Raw genomic sequence first — 23,060 nt, 5'->3', positions numbered from 1 at the left:
AATTCTTCCCTCGCTGTCAAATACAGGAAGCGGATTCAGCAGCAGAGATTGTATTTATAATCTTGCACATGGAAAGTTAGCTTGTGCCTTAACAAAGTGGTTGGTTACTTCTCCAATACTCATATATGCCAGCAATGTGGAAATGGTACATGCGACCTAAGAGATCAGACCTGGAGATAGGAGACCTGACCCAAATACCCTCAGCGGCACCTGTTAACCTCTGACACCACTGGCAAGCAACAATTGAAGGTTCCCCAAGAGAGCTCTCCCAAGTAGCTGGAATGTAAAGCTGTCAAGTTAATCGCCACTTGCTAAGCAAGAGTTTTTAGATTTAGAGATACAGCACTGAAACAGGCCCTTCGACCCACCGAGTCTGTGCCGACCATTAACCACCCATTTATACTAATCCTACACTAATCCCATATTCCTACCACATCCTCACCTGTCCCTATATTCCCCTACCACCTACCTATACTAGGGGCAATTTATAATGGCCAATTTACCTATCAACCAGCAAGTCTTTTTGGCTGTGGGAGGAAACCGGAGCACCCGGAGGAAACCCACGCAGACACAGGGAGAACTTGCAAACTCCACACAGGCAGTACCCAGAACTGAACCCGGGTCACTGGAGCTGTGAGGCTGCGGTGCTAACCACTGCGCCACTGTGCTGCCCATAGTTGTTGAACTATGATTTTAACCTGGGTCTGCTGATTCATAACCTACTATGAATCTTAAAGGTCTTCTTTTGTTCTCAGAAACCAAAGTTAATTGTATAGGAAATATGTCCTTGTTACAGGGTTAGACAGTAGAAACCTTCATAATAGTAATGTACAATAGAAGCATAAATGCACTTGAAGTTTAATTTACATTGCAAATCTGTTTCTAAAACCCGTGAATGATTGAGTTAACATTTCAATACTAAAATTAAAGATGTTACGGGATTGTAATTATGAAATGCTCTATAGTTCTGTTTTTTTCTTTGAGAGCTTTATGAAGTTGATCATTAAATATTTCCCAAAAATGATGTGTGGTTATGCAACATAAAGGAGGTTATATGTGCTGGTTGGGGAGAAAGATGTTCAAAGAGGTAAAGGACTGAACAGTTGAAAATAAGCATTAATATGTGAACTACTCCAACCTTGTAATTGTAAATATTGTAGCTCTGTAGGAAGTCGAGCCAGTCTACCATGTAGTCTGAGTCTAATTTTAATTTGCTGAGGAGGTAATTGAACTCCCTGTCTGTCAGTCTGAAGCATACATTATGAAGCACCTGGCGGAATGCTAATGAATTGATCTTCCCATTTCCATATTTATCAAATGATTTGAAGGCCTGAGGAAACAAAATTAAAAAATCAAGGAACAATGTTGCATATCCATACTCATTACAACTCAAACATCTTCCAAGTCCCTTTGATGGCTTGATGCACAACTCAGCAAGGCACTAAGTCAAACCAATCAAAAAGGTTTCAGATTTTGTACACTATCTGCGGAGTTAGTTGATATGGTAAGATAATCTCAGTGCCCTTGACTAGGGAAGGCAAAAAACATGGCTCTCATTCACTATCAAGAACTCCTGGTGCAAGTGCACATGTGGACCTCAGGCAAAATTAATATTGTTTTAGACTATGAACCAGGCCCACCTTCCACTTGTTTAACCACTTGTTAGAAATCATGCATAAAGGATCATCACTGGCACAAGATTTGAGAGGCCTGCTGGTGCCTGCACAGCAATACCCCATGCCAATACTCTCAATAGAAGCAGAGTAATATAGGAATGGACAAGAAAAATGTCTTCCATAGTCTTAGCAGCAGGCTTGGTTCTATTTTGTAGCAGACTAATATACAGGTATGGGGATGCAGCAGGGCAGCTAAATTAGTTTTAACTTCTTTAACAAATAGCAGGCACAGATATAATGGGCAGAATGGCCTGCTTTGGCACTTTAAGCTTCTATAGTTCGGTCCTTCAAGCTGCTGAGAATTGTGGGTTCTTAAGACAATAGAAAGATAAATTAGTGTGTGAACATTCTGCACATAGACTGGTAAGGACAGGTATGACTGCATGCCCATAATTTCCCACTCAACCAAATTTCCAACAGACTGGGTATCTGGGAAGGTAGTGGGTGAAAAGTTAGTTGTTTCTGACAGAGGAGGAAGAAAAGGGAAGAAATAGTTGAGAAATAATAATACAAAAGACCCATGGCTTATCTCATGCACATCATAAGTTGCTAGTTATGAAGCAGAACTGTTTTAAGCACTGGTAACAGGTTGTGCAATAGTGGTTCATGTTGGAGTGAGAGGCTGTATGGTTGCAAGATTATAGAGAATTTTTTAAAAAGCTGTTGGAGAATCTGCTTTATTTACTGAATTTTCAACAGAATTCTTGTAATGGTGCAGACTTCACTTGGCTCCTTGTTAAGTTCTTTTATATGGCAGAGTGTCCTGATAAGAGTAGATAGTTGCCCTATGGATCACAGTTTGTGGAAGCTGCAAAAATAATGATTTATATCTTTGGGGTGTATTTATCACTTTCATTTATCTTAAACTCAAAATTGGGCATCAGGATAAATCTTTTGCTGTGTCCAGCTTCGCTATGCAGCTTATCAGATGCTGAGATAAACGGTGAAGAGAAAATACAGAAATTAATGTGAGAAGCCTTGAGAAACAACAATCAAGGCAACCTATTTTACATTTCACTTTTGTAGAAAATTAGTCAATCTACTATGATTTTGCACACAGCGAGTCAAGACCCAAGTGTAGTCTTAACATGAAATAGGATTAGAGGACAGAATGTAATTGCAATAAAGCAAAATACAGTGGATGCTGGAAATCTGAAATAAAAACAGAAAGTGCTGGAATACACAGCAGTTCTGGCAGCAACTGTGGAGAGAGAAACAGAGTTAACGTTTCAGATCTGTGACCTTTCATCAGAACTGTAACTGTATCAGGGCGTAGAGGGTAAGATGGTGTATCTCCTGTGGGCTGTGTGCACTGTGAGTTCTTTGTTGATCTAATGTTTGTATTGTGAGCTACCTGATTCTGTATGAAGATGTCTGAGAAAGCATTTTTTTGATGTGTGAACATCCCCTGTTGTCTCTCCTCTTGTTTTGCTTATGACCTAATTTTTGTCTGAGTGTTGTTATGTCTGAAGTGTGTCTATCAATATTTTATCAATGTTTATATGTCACCTAACTTTTCTGTCTATGTCTCTTGATTGTGGTATTTTCTTAGCCTGTTTTGTGTGTTTCCTGAGCCTTTTTGTCCGTTTTTTTTTTATCACAAACACACTCACAATCACTATTTTACTGGCCAGAATCTCTGACTCTGTTCTACAATTCTCTCTCTCTCTCTCTCTGTACCCCCCAATCTCTGTTTCTTTCCCTGCCAATCTCTCTGTAACCCTAATATCTTTGTTAGTAAGTTGATCACAATTTTGGTGTGGAACAATGACATGAACCAAAAGCCTGGGAATAGCATTTGGATCATCATTGTTCACACATTGACAGGCTTTAAAAAGTCCATCGAAGGGCAGGGGTGCATTTTCATTTCTTCTTGGGACGTGGGCAACAATGGTAAGGCAGTATGTAATGCCCACTGCTGGTGGCCCTAACGGCATTGAGTCAACCAGGTAGTCACATGTATAACAGGCCAGTACAACATTAATGAATTGTTGAGTCTTTATGACAACCAAGGGGCTTTTCTGTTCATTTTTTCTGGCATCAGCCCACAAATTACCAAATTCATTAAGTTAAATTGTACAACTTTCCATGGTGACAATTGAACTTACAGGGGTAGAAATTCATCTTGGGCAGTGGAATTGAATTTCAGGTGCTGCATATAGCAGGCGGCTAATCTGATACCGTCTGTTTTGCACCACCATCCAAGGTGAATTTCTACCTCAAAATCTCTGGATTGCTAGTCCCTACCATAACAATTAGGCTAGTGTACCCAGTACAGAATCAATGGGGGGTGGTAAATGGCCCAAGAATGGAATGTGAAAAAACTAATTTGCAGGGATTCAGAACGGAGCAGTGGCAGCAATCATGGATCCAGGAACAGGTAAGCATTAGCGAGCCATGCATCAGCATTCCTTAAAAATTCCAGTGTCAGAAACAAGCAGCCTGAGGAAAGGTTACAAATAATTCAACTGGCAGATTGATATAATTACTCTCCAATTAACAGCTACCTCAGTGGGGAAGCCTTTGTGGCTTTCCCTCCAAGTAAACTCTAGTCGGAAAAGGATCAGAAGCAGAAGAGGCCATTCAAAGCAAGTTCTAACTTTCCTTTGTAGGGCCTGGAAGAGCAGGAGTACTCCTCCGGGCCTCACAAAGGAAGTTTAGGCTTCCCCTGTCCAAAACCAGCCCCACCCCCCCATAATCGCAGCCAAGAACTGCTCTAATTTCCACAGTTCAACAACTGCTTCCAACCCACTTATTTGTTATCTGTTAAGCTTGAGAAGTTAGCCAGTGGCAGGTTAATGGCACCTGGTGGTTAAAATCACTGTGACCTCATTTGCCAAGGGCAGGCAGGAAATTAATGAAGCCAGTGGGTTCCTGTTGGAATCATGGCAGTTAAAATCCATCCCATTGTTTTAATTACATAATAGATGTAGCCAGCAACCCCAAGAAAGTGGCAATCTTGACATGTGTCGGTGGGGTCATGGAAATCCATAATAGAATAATCATACATAGACTTCTGCTTTGAAGATCAGGGTATGCACCTTCTATACTCTAGCTCCATCTTGTCTAAAAATTGCACATTGCTTAACTAGATTGGGCCATTATTTATACCAATGGAGATGCTTTATGATTGGCAATTTTTTTTAGTGAACCTCAATACAACTCAGCTTCTATAAAGGACAAAGTAAAGCTGTGTATTCCTGTGAATTATTAAAACAAAAATGATTAGAAAAAGTTAACTCCTGTTTAATGTGTATTTGTGCAATTAACAAGAATTTTAAATTTCAGAGAGACCATAAGGACAGCTTCTGTGAGGGAATACCAGTTTGGTTCAGCAATCATTTTTGCTTGGTGATTGATGTTAATGTGCAATGTTGGGCCAATCTGAGCCACACCTTATTTACAATACAGCTACACAGAATGGTGAGCAGAGAAGTTCTCCATGCAAAATTCAAAAATGACTCACCTTAAACAATGAAGCAGAGGATCTGGTGACAATTCCCTTTAGTTTAGAGAGCATTTTCTCTGGAGATGGTATTTGAAAGCTTTCAGGTGGAATAAATGTAAGTTTAGGGCCATGCTTTGATGACTTGTTCTCAATGGTTCTCAAGAAATTGGAATAAGAAAATTTGCAATTGTGCATTGGGATTTCCAAACTGGAGTGGGGAGAAACACAAGCAAATATAAAGTCAATTCCACTTCAGCACAACAGGGTTTGAGAAATACAGATTAGAAAAATTGCTTCTGTCTTTTGGTAAATCCAGTGATCAAAACCTTAGGTTTGTACTTTATGAATCCACATGAGCTTCCAACTGCCTATTTGCTATGGCAACTGCTACAAGACAATGTGCGAACTCTTCCAACATTTGGCACTGAATATTAATATTTTATCCTGATGCACATTACTTAATATTTGGCTAATCATATTCAATATGTTTGCATCAATATCCATTGGCTGTGCTACAGTAATGATGGCAAAACTGTCAGTGTTCATTGTTATTACTCCACCTAAACTGACAGCAACTTCTGGAGTTCGGACATGCGCAGAATGATGCAGAAATCCAGAAGTTGCCATCGGTGAGTCCACACTCCTCCATAGGGTGCGCTCTCTACAGCTTCCTCAAGACTGTTATGTCCCTTACAATCATGAATTGATGAGAACTGGGTTTTTCGAACAGCATACTAACTTCATAATTACTGCTAAACACCTTCACTGGCCCTGAAAACCGAATTTTATATTTGTGGAATGTCAGATTACTCCACAATGATTAAAAATTCCACGTTTTTGAAAATATAATTTTTTTTTTAAAAGTCTGTTTAACTTTATTTTAGCTTCATTTTAATACAATTACACATTTATTTTGTTATCTGAACAATTAACAGTAAAGGATTTTATGTGCTTTTAACTTCCTGGTTTGCTGTTTGTGAATACTTCAATTTGATTGGTTGCCTACATGCTTGGTGACATCACTGCTGCTGCATGCCAAGATACCCCACAGATTTGCTGCCAGATTTAAACTGCCATGGGTAAATGGGAAATGCCCGCCACAGAGATCGCTAGATCTTTGTGGGCAGCTTTCTTCAATGTCAGCAGTGAGTACCTTTGCTTCGCTGCTGACTGCAATTTCCAGGCCAATGTGTTTCTCAATATTAAATGCTATTTGCTATTCACATCCAAGTACTTTAACAGGTGATGGAGAAAAAGACAATGAAATCTTGCAGCCTGAGTAATGGCCAGTAAATACATGTAATCCTGTCACTCAGCCACTATTTCACCATCCTCCTGATACAAACAGTGACAGTATACAACTGAGGCATTCAGCTGCTCAGGTGAATAGTTAATAGTGCAAACTGAATGGCATTCAAACACTCTTCAATATCCTTGAAATCAGTGGAGCTTTTTAAACGGTGAGTAGAGATGATTGGGTAATTAAGGTATTAACACTTTAACACACTGTATTGGCATATCACTGAATAATATCAGTCTTCTTGAAGCTTCCTGCTTTCCAATACAACTTTGTGCCATGTCCCAACCTATAGCATGCAGGGGCTGATTTTCCTGCCAGGCAGGATGCTGTCACAACCTTGCTAGGGCAGGATTTCTGTCAGCCCGCGCCTATGCCTTGATCCTAACTGATTCCCCAGGGTCAAGTTCCTTAAAATAATTTTAGCAAACTCCTGGTTGGATTTCCACCTGCACTTGGGGAACCTTGGATGAGATTGGGCCAGGACAGACCACCTCAGAAGTAGGAATATCTGCTCCTGCATATTCCTATGGAATTCATCCAAGTTTACTAGCTCCCTGAGGGCAAGGGGAATGCCCATCCTACCACTGTACAGTGCTTAAAGTGACAATAAAACTCCCTTGAAGTGTAGAATAACATTAAGCAAGTAAAAAAATGCCAAATATAAGACCTAAATTGGAAGAAAATAACAATGTAACAACTTAAATACAACAAAAGTAACCCAAAAAGTCCAAAATAGTCACTCAGAAACTAAGTAAACACATCTAAGAAATTTGCTCTCAAATGCCAAGAAGTGAGTTTGAAAATATACTTGTTTTATATCTTTCATATCTGGGACAAAGCATGGTTAATTCACAGACTGGAAGATTCCCTTATTTACATGATTTCTCTGTACTTGGTGAGACTGACAGATGCTAAGATGAGTCTTCTGCAATATTAATACGAGCTACAAAGGAAAAGAATTGGCACACAATTTCAATCCAAAATAAGCACCAAGTCATTTTCTGACCCCTATCCTTAACCACATGGGCACATTTGTGTGTGGCTGGCACATATTGCTGCAAAATTAAGCCTAGATATACATGGATAGCATAGAATAACAGAAAGCATCTTAGTTTGTTACACATACAACATTGCACTAATCTGCCTGAATATGCAAAGACTGTGTGACATTACTGTACCAAGATGATGATTAATGCACCAGCTGATTAAGATCCTTCCATTCTAGTAGATAATAAACAATAAAACTATCTATAGGAAACTGGTTTCAACTTCATTCTAGGTTCCCCAATAAAGAGCCATTTGTACAAGACCGGTTTTCCAAATGAGTTAATTAAATGCACAAATAGGTATTTGATAACACAACAGCCCTGTGGAAAAGGTGCACTGCATTCTTACTTGTTGCCTGATATTCATCTATAATGTCTGTTCATACCTGACCAAGAGCTGTTTGAGCTGTTCTTCACCCAGGTGGTAGTTATGATCCTTTAGCACTCTCTGGAAATCATTTAGTGTCACGCAGCCATCGTTACTTTTATCGAGTTTATTAAAGGCCTCATTAAAGCCTTTGTGGTGATTCCTGAATTTAGTTCTTATGAGTCAATCAGAAAAAAAAACACTGATTAATACATAATAATCAGGTTCCATACTATTGCCTTGTTCAGTCATTAGCAATACAAGTGTAGTTAATAACTTGGACTACTTTCATCAGTAATCATTGCTGACAGTAATAATTCAAAAATATTTCTCTTACTGTACAGCAATGCTTCCATTCACTCCTAGATCACAGTGCAATTTAATTTGAAAAAAGAATAGTTTCTCTTTTTACCACCATTTAGAAATGAATTACTTCTATTTTATTTTTAAAACTTTGTTCTTCTGGGAGCAACAGATAATTCATTACTAGGAAAAAGGTTTTCATTAATTTTCCTTTTTAGAAAAATGCCTGCTAGCAAATAGGTGACTTGAACAGTTATCTTATTGACTATTGCATCAGTTCAGTGAGGATTATAGGTAACAAGTTTACATCTGAAATGCAACCCCATTTTATTTCTAAAAGGGATTTGGGGTATGGTCTCTTAGAAGACTTTGAATTGTGTTAAAGTCATACATTCCAATTAATTTTAAATACTTTACATTGGTATTTAATCTAAAAGAAATGAAGTCACATTTGAGTTTTCAGCTGACTAAGCAAAAAATTACTTCCGCATCAGTTAACTCAACAATCACTCTCCTCCTTCAACCACATCCCAGTTCATAGAGGCACTCAAACCCCTCTGGGCTGTGAACAGACACTATATCCACTCCAAACTTAATCCTACCAAGTTCACAAAGACACTCTCTCCCCTGCAGCACCAAGGATCCAACAGGAGGGGTTTCCCCTCAGATCCCTGTGGCCTATTGCCTCCCCCCACAACTCTGATTTATTAATTTAATTTTACTTCTCTGAGGGCACCTTCATGTTGTGGTGCCCTCAAGGTCTCCTACCTGCCTCAGTAGCGCCCACCCCACCCGGTGGGGCTGCCGAGGCTCTAGAGCCGGGGCCAGCAGCATCTAAATCCCTCCTAAAGACAGCGACGCAGAAGTGGCTGTGCCAGTCTCACTGCCGGCAAGTGAGAGCTCGGGACTCCATATGGCCCTGGCATTGGGTGCCCGAAACCCGTGGGAAAATTCTGTCCATTTATTCTATCTCCCTCTCTCCACAAATGCTATCTAACCTGCTGTTTCCATCATTTTCTGTTTTTATTTCAGATTTACAGTCTCTGTAGTATTTTTCTTTTTGTTTTAATGATTTGTCCAAATAGAAGGTGGATCACTGGCACAAATGCAATCTTCACTGCAATTCTGATGCTTGGAAATACTGGAGTTATAAAAGTTATTCCATTTTCCTTTTTTGTCCAATTAATTTTGGTCCCTCTTCTTATTCCTATTCTTTCATAATAGTGAGGCAGAGAACCTCTTCCTGGTCTGTTCACTCGTGAGTTAGACCTGGGTGGATCCTCCTGTTTACACTATTGCCTCTGTACCTAATCCCCCACGCCCCCCACCCCCACCCCCCCAAAGAAATTTATATTTCAATCTCGCTGAAACACAGCTAGTGGCTGTCATATCAGATGGCAAGAGAGCAATCAGGAGCACTCCATGTAAGGTATCATAGGAAAACCACTCTATCGTGCAGTATCACGCATGTTAACATTTGGGAGAATAGTGCAATACCAGCCAGGAGCTGTGCTCAAAGAGAACACAAAGGGAAACAGGGCTGCAACACTGTAACTCCAATTCTCTACCCATGCTCCCCTATCAAGCGCAGCTCCTTTCTGGCACTGCAGAATTACCACATAATCCCTTACTTGGAGTTTGGAGTTTTCAAAGTAGCAATGATAGACATCATACAACTAAGTGAACTGACACGATCTGGTGACAAACCCAACTGTTCTAAATTGCAGTAGTAGTCCATTTGCTGTATTAATGGGAAAAGAAGTTGAAAAAGTGCAGTACTCTACTTACTTGAGCTGTTTTTTTATCTCCGTGATATCAAGAGTGCCTGTCTGAAGTTTCCGCTGTTGGGTGCTATCTGTGCGGAACTGCTGTTGCTTGTTGGAATGATCCACTAAGCAACTTTTGCTTTCTGGAACAATTTGTTTGCTGTCTGTCTGGACTTGTGATGCAAACCTACTCCTAAGCTTCTTCAGGAACTCTAGATGAGTGATAAAACCTTTCTTATCTGAATCATACCTGCAGGACAACAAAATGCAAATATAAGGAAATTATAAGTATATCTTTCAGTCCAATTGTTCCTCCATACATGTTGTGTTCTGTAATTCAGTAATAAAAGGCAGACAGCTAAATTCTTCTCTTTTTTCTTTTGGGCCTCCTTATCTCGAGAGACAATGGATACGCGCCTGGAGGTGGTCAGTGGTTTGTGAAGCAGCGCCTGGAGTGGCTATAAAGGCCAATTCTGGAGTGACAGGCTCTTCCACAGGTGCTGCAGAGAAATTTGTTTGTTGGGGCTGTTGCACAGTTGGCCCTCCCCTTGCGCCTCTGTCTTTTTTCCTGCCAACTACTAAGTCTCTTCGACTCGCCACAATTTAGCCCTGTCTTTATGGCTGCCCGCCATAGGCAGACAGCTAAATGGTGCTATAAAAAGAGGATAGACTGGGAAATTGATCTTAAGACTGGAACTCTGGGAGTGAATTTCTGCAGGGGCTCTCCTCATCACCTTCCATAACTCAGTGGCATTGACAGTGTGAATACTGTTTTGCTGGGGGTTTTGTGGATCGTCTGCTGAAGTTAGACCCACATGAGCAGCAGAACTCTCCCTGGAAATTCACTCCATCAAGATTAAGTTGGTTTATTATCCCTTTACCCCTTGTTCTGATATAAGTCATTATTCAATGTCACTTGAGTACATTCTATCAACTGATTTCTATTACAGTCCAGCAACCCATCCAACATGGCAAATGGACGTTGAATTCTGAAGCTAATTCTGTGAAATGTCACAATTCCACAAGTTGACCTAGATCCATCTCAAATGTTGTTTTAAAACATTGATAAATTGGGAATCCCAGTCACTAAATGAGCCCATCAGTCCCATTCATTTAGAAAAATAGCCTCCAATCTGCATAGTTTTATTTTCAAAACTCTGGATTTCTTCAACTAGCCCACGTACATCAACCAATATAAGTAGTGAAAAACTCTATACAATGTGGGGCCGAAATTTCACAAGCTGCAGTAGACTGAGGGATGCATGAGAGTGGCAAAATGCCTGTGTAATGTAGTCATGGGAGAGAGAAAGCACTTTTATTAACTGCTGCCTGCCACAAAAAAAAACACTCCTACAATAATTATCTGGCTTCTGAGCTATTCGTGGTAGAGATTTTTGATTCACATTTCAACTGCAAGGAATTGAACTTTTGTTTACATATTAAAGAGATTATTGAAGTAGTAACAAACTGCACTTTAGGATATATAAACTCATTAAAATAACCTTGGTGCAAATGTAGTCATTAAGATATACATGTACATATAAAATTATGTAATGTTTTCAGTTACATGCAATTTTGTTATATGCTCATATTATATAGTGTTTATCGGGGTCTAGATAATGTGCTGGATTAGGTAATGGTCTCTCACTAATGCATTAGACACTTAGGGCATGATTTTTATGTCCCGCTGTGGGCAGGAATGGAAGCGGCAGACGCCAGCAAGATGCATCAGGACAGGGGAAGATGGGTGCCAGCAACTCGCCCGATTCTGCAATGAGGCTAATTAAAGTAGTTAAGGAGCTCATTGAGAGCTCGTTGAGGGTCAGTTTGGGATCTTGGTGGGAGTGCACGGGTTGCACATTGGGTCGGGGCAGACCAGGTGCATGGAAGCGGCAACACAGCAGGGAGCCATTCATGGCTGCACCATTAACTTAGGCGGACTCCTAAAAGGGAGCACAGCTGAGAATGGCACACAGGTGCCATCGGGTGTGCACAGATTGTGAGGAGAGTGGTCTCTACACATTCGGGCAGTGCAGGGGCTCCTGGCATCATGGGGGCATAAGAGAAGAGGGTACTGCTTCCTGAAATAATAGGAAGTTCAAGGTAGGCAATAGCTGGCAATGGGAATATGACTCTAAGATCTTGGGTCCAGTGGCGATGAGGAGCAACATTCTCAGCGGGACAGGCAGAGCCCCAAGCATGAAGAGGGCAGCGAAGAGGGACAAGGGGCAGGATAGCAACATAGGGCACACCCTTAGCAAGGATCTACTACCAATGATCTACCTGGACATGTCGGGAACCAGTGCCGCAGGAGACTGCGCCTATCTAGGCAGATGTTCACTGAGATTTGTGCCTTTGCCATTGAAGACCTCACACCTTGCAGCACTGCTCACCATGTCCTGTCAGGAGCCGTCAAAGTCTCTGTGAGCTTGAACTTATTCATCTCTGGTTCCTTTCAAGGATCAGCTGCGGACCTTGGGTGCTGTCTCACAAATGGCTGCACACCATGGCATCTCACAGGTCACAGATGTCCTATTTGTGAGAGCTGGGCAGTACATTCAATTCCAGACAGATGGGGCCTCACAGGCACAAAGGGCAGTGGGTTTTTCCTCCATCAACAGATGTCCCCCCTCCCCGTGTAGGGCATCATCGATTGCACCCAGGTGGCCATCAAGGCATCGTCCAATGAGATTCATCAACAGGAAGTGCTTCCACTCCCTCAATGTTCAACCGCTCTGTGACCACAAGAGCTTCTTGCTTTCCTGAAAGCTGCCATGACTCCTTCAACCTCTGGCAGCCCAGGGTGCTGCAGCAGCTCTTTGATCTACCCACCAAACTCCGTGGATGGATTCTAGGGGACCAGGGATATCCCTTGAAGAGATGGCTGCTTTATGAGGCCCCGAGATGGAGGTCAGGTGATGGCCTGCAGTACACTGCTGCAAGGATCTCGCGTATTGTGGTGGTCTGCTGCACTCACCATAACATGACCATCCAGAGAGGTGTGGACCTTTAAGAGGGTGACATAGCTCATAGGAGGAGGAGGAGGATGTAGAACAGAGGTGCCCAGCTGCAGAGGGAGGTGGCCAGGACTGGCACAGGACTCGAGGGTCTCGTCAGGATGCAGTCAAATGTCAAGGATCGTCTGACCCAGACACGCTTCAGTTCAGCCCTTCTAATCCAGGAGAACGCATGGTCTGGAACTCACTTTGAGCTTCATGTGAGAACACTTCCATTGAAGATACAGCGTGGAATAGATCAACTCGTACTGCCAATGAATGATCCAAATCTGTCCATAGGTTGTACTGTCTCCCTTCAAGGACCCTGCTTCCCTTCACCACCTTGTCCCTCTTTTCCAGTGTCAGCACTAAAGATGGAAGCTCGCACGTCTGATGTCATGTGTCAATTTATACATTGCATCAAAGAAGAGAAAAAGTGTACATTTACAGGTGAAATAAACCCCAATAAATCACTCAGTGCACTACCTGACGTGGTGGCCTCCACTCTTGGCCACTTCCACGCAGTGCTCCCCTTGTGGCCTCAGATGAGGTGGAGGCAGCCTGCTCGCTTGTCTCTGCTTGTGGCTGAGATGCATGTGCTGTCAGTCCTTGTCATGTAGGTGCCAGAGGGAGAACCTCCAGATGACGCTGTGTCATTGCAGGGGCAATGTCATAACTGGGCTCTGCTGCACAGATGGTCCCTCAGTCAGAGCAGCCAAGGAGGTTGAGGATGACGATGATAGCACCCCTGAGGGGTGGCACACTCATCCATCTCTGTGACTGCCTCAGCCCTTGGATGGCGCTCTGAATGGCTGGAGGGGAACACCAGCTAGGCCGCAACTGGCATCCACTCCATGCATCTCTGTTCCACCAGCTCCACTGACCAGTCAATGCTACAGAGTGTGGCATGCATTCTGTGCATATATGTACGCTGCTGCTGCTGCATCCACTCAGAGTCCTGCCGCATATGGCTATCCATGAGGTTGGCCACTCTCTCAATGGAGTTCATGTGCTCAAAGCCCTGAGCCATGGTGGCTCACAGGAGCTGAATGGACTCCTTCATTCTTAGCCCATGACCCAGCACTACTTCAAGAAACTCTGACATGCCATAAAATCATAAAATAGTCACAGCATAGGAGGAGGCCATTCGGAACACATCTGCTGCTGCTGGTCTAAGTAGAGCCTCCTTTCTTGTGACATCCGAGGCCCTGCATCTGTGCCCAGCTGAGCATGGCGGTCCTCCATCCTCTGAGGGGGACTGCCCACAGCTGCCTCTGTCTCTCTCATCTCCTCCTGCAACTAGTGCCATGCTCTTCACCCAATTCCACGCTATCTAATCACATGTGTCTGCAGTGGTGAAGGGTGCCCTTGTAAGATGTGATGGTACTTGTTCTGATGTATCTGTTTCCAGCACTTGCTCTGGTGCTGCCACAGGACTCTCTCTCCATGTCAGAACCTGTGGCAAACATACGAGTTGATGAGAACTAGCATTAGAGAGCAGAAACCTCTGCAGTGATGAGGCTTCCCAATGCAGCTGAGTCTTTAGCATGCTGTCAGACAGGGAGGGGGGCACTCCACCCCTTCATCTATAGATTGCAATATCCTTTCACGCTCTCCACCAGGAATGTCCATCTCTTCTTCCATGACTTCTTCCTGGGGGGAGACCCTGGTGATCTCCATGGCCCCCTTCTCCATGGCAGTTACGATGTGCAAATAGGGCACTCCTCCCCCTGTCAACACCCTTTCTTGGGTATTATGAGATGTCTTCTCCTGCAAGGACAAAAGAGAGAGGGGTAAGGCATTGCTGGCCTCTCTGGCATTGACATAGGAAGCTGCATGTATCAGTGCTGGTAATCCGGCGCAGACACAGTGGGCTGAACAGCCTCCTTCTGTGCCATAACTTTTCTAGGATTCAAAGTCTTCAATAGCACTATGGTTCTGAGCCTTGTTGAAGGGTCAGTAGGTACCCCGGGCACACATTCTTCCTGTGTTCAGGAGCAGCATGTGCCCTCAGGCTCCTCAGCTGGAGTTTCTGCTGGAGGTTGAATACCCTGAGGTCTGTCTTGAGGATCTGGCATTGCACTCAACTTGTCAGAGCGAATAAGGTTATTGAACCTTTTCCAGCACTAGACCCAGTTTCTCTTCTTCACATCGTCTGCTAGCATCATCAGCAACCTCAATCCATGCCTGCTTGGTTTGGGAGGGTGACCTCCTCCTGTCACCCTCCAGAAAGAGGACTTCCCTCCCCTCCCTCACTTCCTCAAGGAGGATGCCAGGTTAGCGTCGGCAAAGCGAGGGGCAGCCCTGCCCAGGTGCCAGCCCTCTGCCTTTCCTCTCCCATCACTGCTGCATCCATTCCTTCAGGCCCGCACTTGCACAGCCCTGCCACCATAGCCACTAATTGGCTGCCAAACCCACCCTCCAGCCAATTAGCAGCCTGGCTCTGTGAAAATCAGGGGCTGTGACTGCTTTCCACCCCACCCCCACCTCCCCCAGGTGTGCGCGGGACTCAGAAATGGTCCCGACATCAATTTCCCGACCCAGAGGGCTACTCTTTCAAGACGTGGCTGGTGACATCTGTGAGGTGCCCTACCACTGATGCAAAGGAAAGGTACAAATGAAGCGCTTATAGTGCCAGCCACTGGGTTGCTGAAGAAGCAATTCATGTGCCTGAACAGATCTGGTGGCACCCTTCAGTTTGTACTCGCAGTCTTTCAAATGGTAGTGGTTTGCTGTGCCTTGCACAACATCATGTTGCAGAGAGGAGGAAGGCGACGTCTGCTCTGCATCCTCAGAGGAGGAGCAACAGCAGGAGGCGCATGGTGAGGAGAATGTGTGCCCAGCTGCTCACACAGCTGTCAGAGAAGCCTGAGACAGAAACATCCAGGCATGGTCCAGATAACCTGAGTGTGTAAAGGCTTATGGCACAACAATACTGAACCCATTGTCACCCCCGCCCCGCTCCACCAACCCCCCATGCATACACAAATTATTCCCACAGTCAGAAATCCCTCCTTCTCTTTCATAACCTTTGCTTGTCTTCCACTCCGGTCATACCATTCTGCTGAAGGCTCATGTCCATTTGGAAGATGGAAGGCAACAATGGAGATGAATGGACAGTGGAAACTTAAAATAAAGTGCATGATTCAGTTACATATCGCAATACACTAACACAGTAAATCCCCTTGTGCATCTAAAATGTATTTTCTTTCCTTTTTTATTCTTTCATGGGATATGAGCATTGCTAGCAAGGCCAGATTTGTTGCCCATCCCCTAATTAACCTTGAGAAAGTGATGGTGGGCTGTCTTCTGGAACCGCTGCAGTCCATCTGCTTTAGGTACACCCACAATGCTGTCCGGAAGGAAATTCCAGGTTTTTGACCTAGCCACAGTGAAGGAACGATGATATAGTTGCAAGTTAGGATGGTGTATGGCTCGGAGGGGAAGTTGCAGGTGGTGGTGATCCCATGCGCCTGTTGTCTTTGTCCTTCAAGGTGGTAGAGGTCGCGGGTCTGGAAGGTGTTATTGAAGGAGGCTTAGCAAGTTCCTGCAGGGTATCTTTTGATGGTACACACTGCTGCCACTGTGCGACGGTGGTGGAGGGAGTGAATGTTTAAGGTGGTGGCTAGGGTGACAATCAAGTGGGCTACTTTGTCCTGGAAGGTGTTGAGGTTCTCGAATATTGTTGGAGCTGCACTCATCCAGGCATGTGAAAAGTATTCCATCACTCTCCTGACTTATGCCTTGTAGCAGTGCTAATGCCATTAAATGTCAAGGGCAGATGGCTAGGTTCTCCCATGATCATTGCCTGGCACTTGTGTGGCTTGAATGTTAATTGCCACTTACCAGCCCAAGCCTGAATGTAGCCCAAGCCTGAATGTTGTCCAGGCCTTTTCCGATTACCTCAACGTGGTGCCATGCATGGCCTCAGCAGAGCTAGAAGTAGGTTGCTCCTTTCCCTGTTCTGACGGTTGAGACGCATGTGGCATCCATTTTCTGAGTTTTGTGGCCTCTGAGGGCCATGCCAAAGACACCCCATCTGCACCTGTACAGTGGCAGGCTTAGTTATCAGAGCAGGAGGCAGCATGTGAGGCTCTGACTGAGGGCACAAAGGGGAAAGGAATAAGAAGTGGAAGCACGTTGTGCAGATTCCACACTTCCAACTGCCCAGTTTCTCCAGCTTCCATCTCACAGCCCACCTGCATTTCCCTGCTAGTCAAGAACTGGATAGCAATTCACTATGCTTCAGTAAGGCACTTAATCCCCAAGGCAAGGCTTTTCTCCATCTTGTTTAATGTGGCAGATTGAATGTGCAGGCCATTGATCAGAGCTAGCATGCACTCTGTTGCCTGCCGCATCTGATGCTCCACGCAGGTGGCTGCTCCTTCCTTGGAGGTGGACATCAGTGCAAACATCTCTAACACCTGCTCCTACTCACTTGTGCTCTGTGACTCACCAGGTGACAACCCAGCTATCTCCATTGGAGTTCTCACTGAGGTCTGTGTATCTGAGGCGGTGGAGGGCACGCATGAGTCGTCTGACTGTGCTTCCTCAGAGTGAGCAACCTCCTCCTTGGACTCCTTTTGCTCCAGCTGCTATGTCATGCTTGATGGACCTGAAGTAGCTGAAAGACAAATTAGAACTGACATGGGAAAAAGGTAAAGCATCGCCATTGTGCCGATGTTCACATTTCAGTTATTGGTGACAGCAACCGACATTAGCGATTATTATGTGCTAAGTAGAAGTGCGATTTCTAATCCAGTAACGAGATTTCTGGGAGACCCCCATCTTTCCATCGACAATGGCCATGCATTCCACTACCCTGCCGATTTCCCAGGGCCACTTCCTCCGCAGTGGTCACGGTGGCTGTCACGAGAGGGGCACCCCGCCCCCCTGCTCTCTGTCTCTCCCTGGAATCGTGTGCTTTCTTCTCTTGCAAGGAAGAAATGGATCGGAGAGAGGAGGGAATGACATGTGTGTGTTGCGTTGGTGTGAGATGTCAATAAGATGAGGGTGAGTGAGAGTGTTGGCTGTTCAGATGGGAATGTGAGTAGGTGTCTCAATAAAGCGGAATGAGTGGAGCTGCAAGGTGCGTTGGTCTGAGGAGTGCTGTGCAGGAGAATGCTAGGGAAATCAGAGTGTGGGGGTTGGCACTTCATGACATCATTGAAGCTCTTGCAGCATTGTTTCCAGGTTCAAGATTCCACAGTCCTGCTGCTCACTTCCTCGACCACTTCCAACCTCATCTGCTTGGTTTGAGAGGCTGGCCACTTCCTCCCGTCCACAGGAAAGAGCACTTTACTGCAGTCCCTTACAGCCTGTGGCTGGACTCCCAGGGAATAGAGTACCGTGGCGGGGCAGGAGGGGTGGTGATGGTGGGTGGGGGTGGTCTGTGGGCAGCCCTCCCATGTCTTGCTTCCTTTCATGTGGTTGCTGACGCCTCAAGAATCAATGTAGAATTCAGCCAATCTGACTCCTGCAAAGGGCCCTTTAACTAGAAATCCTTCCATTGACAGATGCGGGTCGTCATCACACCAGCACTGATTGGTCAGGAAACTCAGAATCTGGTTGCTAATGCCAAGGCTGCGTTAAACAGCGGCAAAGCTTGCTGCTGCAACGATCATGTTCCTAACCCATGGTGGACCCTGATTGCAAGGTCAGTTCCACTAAAATACCATCCTGGCTATCTGAAATGAAAATGTTCCACTCCAAACATTAAAAATAAATTACTTTTTAAATTGATAAAATATTGCACACCTAGAGCTGGATTTTACCAAGTCCACGACATCAGGCTCCGTGCCTTGGCGGGTGCGGAAGATTGTTACACAGAGGCCCACCATGGAGGCTGACGCTGGGAGGGCCCGGCCCGATCCTCCTGGCGATGGTGAGGCTCCATGGCAGCCCCCCCACCACTGAACAATGGGATCTGAATTTAAATATTTAAATTAATGAGATGAATCAATTTAAATCAACTGACCTTGGGCCAGCACTCCCACGCCTTCAATTCCCCATCTGGGGAAACCAGGCGTGACACTGGTGGGGAGGGGAGAGCAGTTAAGATTTTTACTGCGGGGGTAGGGGGGAAACTGGGTCAAATAAGCATCATCAGTGCAGGGGATGGTGGGAAGGACTTGAACTTTCAACTTTGTGCAGTCTGGGGGAGTGGTGGGGGAAGGTCAGAATCCAAAGTTAAGTGTTTTGGAGTGGGGGAACGGTAAAAACCTACTGTAATTTTTATTGGGGGGTTGGAAAGGGGTGTTACAATTTTATTTTGTAAATTTTGGGGGAGTTCACTTTAAAAATTCAAATTTGCCGGCAGGGCTAACTGCCCTTTAAAAATGGAACCGGCCCCTGCGCAAAGGGAGCTGACGCCATTGCCGGCGATGGACAGCCTGCCCCCTCCACGTGATTTGGGGGCACGGGCCGCCCCAGCTATTTAAATGATCGCGGCGGCTCTTCGGCATGCAGCCCGCCATTTTTTTAGCTCGCCGCCAAGAGCGATGGCAGGCTCTTAAAATCCAGCCCCAAGTTTAATTTATTAGATGTCTTCATCTGAATGCAAATTTTTAAAAGCATTACTAATTTAATAATGAAACAAAACATTTGACTTCTGTTCACTATTCACACTAAGTTTTACAAAAGAGCTTTTCCAACTTACCTCTTTATAACACCTTTGATGTCGAAAAAATCCCAGGAATTTGACAGGGGTGTAATCAGATAAAATGGTTACTGAGATAAAGGAGATTTTAGGAGGGGGAACTTGGTCACAGAGGTGAATGTTAAGGAGAGTCTTCAAGGAGGTGAGGGAGGTGGAGAAGAGGAGAGGGATGGTGGGAGAACTCTAGAGCATGCTGCCAAGAGGGCTGAAGCTCACCGACTTGAAATGTTGGCCTGGATTTTACCAGCAGTTACTCAGTCCCAACGTCAGGGCGTAAAACAGGTGGCATGGCCATGCGGGTGGGGTTGTATGCCCCTCTGCACCCTCCTCGTTCGTGTCCCTTTCCAGCCTCATGATCCTCGTACCCCTCTGGGAGTTGTAGTCCCGCTCCCAGCAGCTGCATTTCTCTCCCTCTCTGATGCTCCTCCTCACTGGAGGTCTCAAAGCTGAAGTGAATGAGTCCCATTGCAAATGGCTACATTCACTTAAAGGCCTTCTGTACACAGAAGTGGCAAGTCAGGGAGGACAATCAGAATGCCTCCGCTGTGTTACTGCTGCAGTTTACTGTCCATCACCCTCCCTACAATGTCACGCTACCTCTCGCAATGGCTGCCAACTGCAGCTAAGACTGAACTTCCATCTCCTTCTAGCTGGCAAGGCTCTGAAGCGCCAGTGTTCTCACGTGCCACTTGCAAAATTGAAAATAGCTCGTAAAATTACCATTAATTGCCTGTTTAACAGGCTCAATTGCCTTCCATCCGCTATTCACCAACATTTTGCCTCTGCCCGTTAATTCTGTTTCTCTCTCCCCAGACGCTGCTAGATGTGCTGAGTATTTCCAGCATTTTCTGTTTTTATTCCTGCTTCCTACTCTGTAACATGCATGTACATGGATGTCAAGTGAAGGAAAAGTTGGGTGAAGGAAAAAATTGGGTTAGATTGTGATGCCCTAAGAGTTGAATATCTTGTCAACATTCACTAAGCTCAGACACAATGAATAGTCATTTTATTAAGATATCAGGTGATTACTGGCACCAGTGCAACTGTACAGCAGCAGCAGGATGCACTTTCACACGACAATGGGAGAAAACTGGAAAGAGGAAGAATTAAAGGTTCTTACCAAGACCAAAGTTTTTCAAATTCTGCTGATGAAATTGGCAAGCAGAACTGGTATAAAACATCCCTCATATCTTTCTTTTGCACAATGAGGTTACCATCAGACTCAATTTGTTTAAAAGCCTAAAGAAAACGAATACAATTCTTAATTTCATAATTGATATAAGTGTTTCAACAGTGTTAATTACAAAGGATGGATAGTATTACAGGCCTGGAGTTTCAACTAGGTTGGACCCTATTTGCCCAAAATAGACCAAACCAGCGCAAAAGATAAGGAATTTCAAGCACAAATTATGTCCAGTGCAAAATTAGTTTCTGTGATCTTTTGCACTGGTTTAAAAAACATCACGCTGGAAGCCAGCACCATCCACAAAATGAACCACACCCCAGACTGAATTAATTACAACTGTGAATTCATGCGAATTGCGCCCATTTGTGGGCTGTTGTGGAGACTCTTAAAGTTAAGCTTTTTTTTGGTGCAAGGACATTAATGCGCAAGTTTTAATAACATTTGCTTTTCTTTTAATTTACTAAGAATCTACTGTACACCAATGTAACTAGTAAATGGTTCTGTATAGTTTTTAAAGTCATTTTCAGCTAGTTAAAATCAGATTACCCACTGAGGGGAAACTGAACACTCCGTTTAAAAATGTTTATTTTTTGAGATACACCCATTTTCAGCTCTAATAATAAAATTGAAACCAGGTTACCATTCTTAAACATATCAAGGAATATTTTAATGCAAATTTTAAAAAATTATGTTCTAAAGTGCTACCCAATTGCACTGGTTTGTGGACAATTTTACATTTGGTGATATGCAAATGAGTTGAAGTAGAAACTTCAGCAAAAAAAAACTTCAGGTAGCGCAATTTTGAAACAACTGAAATAAAAAAGGATGTTATTAGAGCATCATTTTACATTTGCACTACTATCTCACCTTGGCCAGCTCATGCCATCTTGTCTTGGCTTTATTAGCTAGGAAGTCATGGACCTGCTCACAGGCCAGCAAAGAACAGTCTACGTTATGTCTTGGGCTGCAAATAAAGAAAGTCATTTCACTAAAGGCATGTTGGTATTGAAGGGGGACATTTAAACATTATAAGTTCCAAGCTGCTAAGAATCAGAAGATTAACTATAGGATTGATAACTGCTGATACTAACAGCAATTAACAAAAATAACTTTAGACAACTGTTGACAACAAAGGAGACAGATTAGAATTTTTTTTTTAGAATTAGAACATTACAGCGCAGTACAGGCTCTTCGGCCCTCGATGTTGCGCCGATCATCTGACCTACACTATTGCATTTTCATCCATATGTCTATCCAATGACCACTTAAATGCCCTTAAAGTTGGCGAGTCTACCACTGTTGCAGGCAGGGCGTTCCACGCCCCTACTACTCTCTGCGTAAAGAAACTACCTCTGACATCTGTCCTATATCTTTCACCCCTCAACTTAAAGCTATGTCCCCTCGTGTTTGCCATCATCATCCGAGGAAAAAGACTCTCACTATCCACCCTATCTAACCCTCTGATTATCTTGTATGTCTCTATTAAGTCACCTCTCCTCCTCCTTCTCTCTAACGAAAACAACCCCAAGTCCCTCAGCCTTTCCTCGTAAGACCTTCCTTTCATACCAGGCAACATCCCAGTAAATCTCCTCTGCACCCTTTCCAAAGCTTCCACATCCTTCCTATAATGCGGTGACTAGAACTGCACGCAATACTCAAGGTGCGGCCTCACCAGAGTTTTGTACAGCTGCATCATGACCTCGTGGCTCCGAAACTCGATCCCCCTACTAATAAAAGCTAACACACCATATGCCTTCTTAACAGCCCTATTAACCTGGGTAGCAACTTTCAGGGATTTAACAGCCCTATTAACCTGGGTAGCAACTTTCAGGGATTTATGTACCTGGACACCAAGATCTCTCTGCTCATCTACACTACCAAGAATCTTCCCATTAGCCCAGTACTCTGCATTGCTGTTACTCCTTCCAAAGTGAATCACCTCACACTTCTCCGCATTAAACTCCATTTGCCATCTCTCAGCCCAGCTCTGCAGCCTATCTATGTCCCTCTGTACCCTACAACACCCTTCGACACTATCCACAACTCCACCGACCTTCGTGTCATCCGCAAATTTACTAACCCACCCTTCTACACCCTCATCCAGGTCATTTATAAAAATGACAAATAGCAGTGGCCCCAAAACAGAACCTTGCGGTACACCACTAGTAACTAAACTCCAGGATGAACATTTGCCATCAACCACCACCCTCTGTCTTCTTTCAGCTAGCCAATTTCTGATCCAAAGCTCTAAATCACCTTCAACCCCATACTTCCGTATTTTCTGCAATAGCCTACCGTGGGGAACCTTATCAAA

General features: G+C 44.1%; 1 protein-coding gene across 2 annotated transcripts in view; it reads right to left on the bottom strand.

Moving 5' to 3' along the window:
- The window catches only part of efcab6 (EF-hand calcium binding domain 6), a 142,005-nt gene that overhangs the window by 16,562 nt on the left and 102,383 nt on the right, over positions 1 to 23,060 (bottom strand). For both annotated transcript variants that reach the window (XM_068051273.1, XM_068051275.1), the window contains exons 21-26: positions 21,614 to 21,710; positions 20,681 to 20,799; positions 9,929 to 10,156; positions 7,857 to 8,012; positions 5,143 to 5,332; positions 1,139 to 1,330 (exon numbers count right to left, since the gene is read on the bottom strand). In XM_068051273.1, coding sequence (XP_067907374.1) covers positions 1,139 to 1,330; positions 5,143 to 5,332; positions 7,857 to 8,012; positions 9,929 to 10,156; positions 20,681 to 20,799; positions 21,614 to 21,710 — 982 coding nt within the window. The remainder of the gene's footprint in view (positions 1 to 1,138; positions 1,331 to 5,142; positions 5,333 to 7,856; positions 8,013 to 9,928; positions 10,157 to 20,680; positions 20,800 to 21,613; positions 21,711 to 23,060) is intronic.

This window comes from Heterodontus francisci, chromosome 18 (genome assembly GCF_036365525.1).
Source record: "Heterodontus francisci isolate sHetFra1 chromosome 18, sHetFra1.hap1, whole genome shotgun sequence".
In the NCBI taxonomy this organism is placed as follows: Eukaryota; Metazoa; Chordata; class Chondrichthyes; order Heterodontiformes; family Heterodontidae; genus Heterodontus; species Heterodontus francisci.
This window is presented reverse-complemented; position numbering and strand designations above follow the sequence as displayed.